Source organism: Marmota marmota, unplaced genomic scaffold (assembly GCF_001458135.2).
Source record: "Marmota marmota marmota unplaced genomic scaffold, marMar, whole genome shotgun sequence".
Classification (NCBI taxonomy): Eukaryota; Metazoa; Chordata; class Mammalia; order Rodentia; family Sciuridae; genus Marmota; species Marmota marmota.
The window spans coordinates 1,112,699-1,116,134 of record NW_025999863.1 but is presented as its reverse complement, the minus strand read 5'-3'; the positions used below and the strand labels follow the sequence as shown (position 1 = coordinate 1,116,134).

The 3,436-nt window shown below is 62.4% G+C and overlaps 1 protein-coding gene across 1 annotated transcript; it reads left to right on the top strand.

Annotated features, from left to right (window-relative positions):
• Nucleotides 1-518: 518 nt before the first annotated feature.
• Klf16 (Kruppel like factor 16) lies at nucleotides 519-3,212 on the top strand (the record flags this gene model as incomplete). The annotated part of the gene is made up of 2 exons (XM_048810690.1): nucleotides 519-603; nucleotides 922-3,212. Coding segments are annotated over 2 exons (387 nt in total), but the record flags the coding sequence as incomplete, so codon positions are not given.
• Between the last annotated feature and the right edge of the window lie 224 nt (nucleotides 3,213-3,436).

Here is a 3,436-nt window from a genome sequence, read left to right as displayed (position 1 = left end):
GGGGGGGGGGTAGCTGCAGCCCTGCCCCTTCCCAGAGGCCCCGCCCTTGAGCACTGGGCCCTTATCTACATGGTGACCATCCTAGCTGGTCATTCTACCCCTCCAGCCTGGCTTCTACCCTGCGTCAGGGGCTCTGGAGGCTGAGGCTGAGACGGAGGCCTCTGTGACTGGCAGAGCCTGATTGTCGGAGGCTACAGGTGGCTCTGGGAGTGCGTGGGTGGGGTCTTCACATGTTCTTGGTCCAGAGAGGGGACACAGTGGTCAGTGCAGGGGCTTCCGGGTGGGAACTTGCCCAGACTGCACCCTTCTTTGCGACCAGATGGTCATTTGAAAGAGGAGGGGCTTGGTTGGGATCTCTGACCCCTGGGAGGCTCTGGGATATCCCACAGGAGGGTGGACTGGGGGTTGGGGGTAGAATTGTCCATGGAGGGAGTGGAGTGGCTCATTTGCATTTGGAGCCACTCCCCAAACCAACTTGCTGGTTCCAAGTCGGAAGAAAACCTAAAACTAGGTGACCTTTGATCCTTCCTAAGGATGTTGTCCCGTCTTGGGGAGGGGGAGGAACAGCAGACCTGGGGACACCGTATCCTCAGGTGTCACCAGGTTCTGGTACCATTCTTTATAGGAGTTTCTAGGACCTAGAGAAGGAAGGGGTTCCTGGCGGGTTCCTGATGGACCCTGGGGTGGGTGGGGTGACTTTAGTGCTGTCTTGTTTTCTTCCTTTTGGTGGTGCTGGGGATGGAACCCAGGCCCTGGCATGTGCCAGGCTCTGCCACTGAGCTGTGCCCCATTTGCTCATTGCAAGTTCGCATCTGAACACAGCCTCTTGGAGAAGGGGCTGAGAAATGCCGGGCTGGTTGCACCTTTGAGTTTGTGGAAGCCTCCTGCCTCCCCCTGACTGCTCTCTGCCCCTCTGTGCAGGTGAACGCCCCTTTGCCTGCGACTGGCCCGGCTGTGACAAGAAGTTTGCCCGCTCCGATGAGCTGGCCCGCCACCACCGGACACACACAGGTGAGAAGCGCTTCCCCTGCCCCCTGTGTACCAAGCGCTTCACCCGTAGCGACCACCTGACCAAGCATGCCCGCCGCCACCCTGGCTTCCGCCCGGAGCTTCTCCGTCGCCCAGGCACCCGCAGCACCTCGCCCAGCAACTCGCTGCCCTGCAGCCTGGCCAGCAGCCCTGCGCCCAGCCCGGCACCCAGCCCAGCCCCTGCAGGCCTGTAGAGCCCTTGCTCACACGCCCTGGGCGTGGGCCCCCTGCTAGGCCTCGGCTTGGACACCAGCAACGGGAGGACATGTCTGCCCTCTGGGGCCCACGTGGGGAACAACCCGGAGCCCCATGCCCCCTCCAGCAGACCCTGAAGATGCCCCCTGCTCACCTCAAGAAAGCAAGGAGGGGCCTGAGACTGGACCTGGGTCAGCCTTGGAGTTGGCCCTGGACAGTGTCTGTATATAGCCATGATTGTCAACTGTCTTCCTGTCTGTTCTGCAGGGGCCCCAGGTGGGCAGCCCGCAGGCACTCCCCCACCCCCCGACGCCCTCTGTCTTGCCCCAGTGGTGGTGGTTGAGAGGCTGGGCGGGCCCAGGGGAGCTTCCCCTGCCCAGGGCTTGTACCAGGGGCTGAGGGGATGGCCACTCTCTCTAGGTTGGGATGAAGTGTGCACAGAGCCATAGACGGACCAGGGGTTCCCTTGAACTCCTGCCTGTCCCTATCCCCACCCTACCGAAAGCCATTGGAGACGTTCAGGGAAATGGGGGTGCAGCTGGCCGCCCCCAACTCGGTTACTCAATCTCAGGTGTCCATAGGTTCTGCCCATGGGAGGGGCAGCCTAGCACCTAGGCCCCAGGGAGGGGGAGGTGTTGGGGTTTCCACAGGGACCCAGGCCCTGCTCGGGGTAGGGAAGGAACCGGGGTTCCCTGAGGAGAGTGGCAGCGTGGGGTGTGTGTGCTGGTTATTTGTGCCCGCTGTCTGCTGGCTGGTCCCCCTCCCCGGGTGTGTGTGTGTGAGTCAGGGAAGGCTGGTGCTGTGGGCCAGCCTCTTTGCTTCCACTGGGGTAGGGGCCCTGGCTTTGACCTTTGTGGCATTGTGTGACAGACAATCTTGTACAGGACCCTGCTGGCCACTGGGCAGATGCCAGCGGTCCCTGCCCTGCAGGTGGGCTGTTGCCCAGGCCGTAGTGGAGCTCTCGGGCTCTATCCGACCCTGGGCTTTCTGCCCTCAAGTCCCTCTTGCTCTTGGGTGCCTGAAAGGAGTGGCCCCTGGGCTCCGGACACTAGAGGCAGGAGGCCCCGCTGTTCAGCCTGCGGGGATAGCTCGTTTTTTTTGGACCGGATAGAATATTTTTTCAGGCCCCAATCCCTTTCTTGTTTGGCCCCGTGGGTGGTCCGATGTCCTCAGGGGTTGTGAGTGGGGTGGGTAGGATAACCTGCCAGGCAGAGCCTCTCCAGGGTCTCCCACTGAGGTTTGGATTTCCTTTTGGAAGAAGGACCCAGGACCTCCATGCTGGAGTGGAGAGGGATCCAGGGTCCTGCCCCAGACCTAGAAAGGGTCTGCCTGTCCTGAGGCGCTGCAGGAATTTGGCATGCCCACTTGCTCAGAACCTTCCAGTCCCCTGACTGGGGGCTTTGGGGTTGGGGTGACTCTGGCTTCTTCCTGGCTCCAACTCCAGGCCAGACGCAGCGGAAGGCAGGGGTGGTGAGAGGCAGGGTACAGTGCCCTTCTGGAGCTGGGCTCGGAGGGTCTACCCGGTGCAGCCTGCACCCCAGTCCTTCCCAGGGTCCTTGCAGGCTAGGTGCATCTGTTTGCACACCCTCCTCCAGTGTCAGATGCCTTAGTCCCTGGGGTGGGGTGGGGGGGCTGGGACTCCTTTTTCCTTGTGTCAGATGTGTCTTGCTTGGTACCAGCTCCCCCAGGGCCTGTTCTCTGCAGGGGTGGGACTGTGCTTCCAGGACCCAGGAAGCTGGGAAGTCCTCTGAAGCCATGGCCCCTCTCTGGTATCTAGAGGCAGAGACTGCAGCCTGCTCTCCCCGCTACCCCGACCCCGGGAGCTAGCGGTCTCTGGGACCCAGTTCCAGCCATTTAGGTGTGGCCTCTGAAGGGGACGCAGGGGGGGAGCCCCAAGGGACTTGTGCTTTCCGTGGGCGGCGCCCCTCCTCCACCCTGCCTGGCCTCATCCTTGTATTTAATGAATTAAAGCCATTTTTTAAACCCTGCCCCAGAGTCTTCTGTGGTTTGTTCCCTTGGAGGGACCCCTGCTGGGGGCCCTCTGAGGCTTTCTGCCCTGCCCGCGGGGAAGCTGAGGCAGGGCTGGTGCGGGGTTTGGTGGTGGTCTTGCAATGCGGCTCCTCGCAGCCCTGGGGCCCAGGGAGGGGGCCTGCTGCAGTGCGCACTGCGCAGTCACCCACGCCGTGTGCAGCTGCGCCCCCCCCCCAGCCCG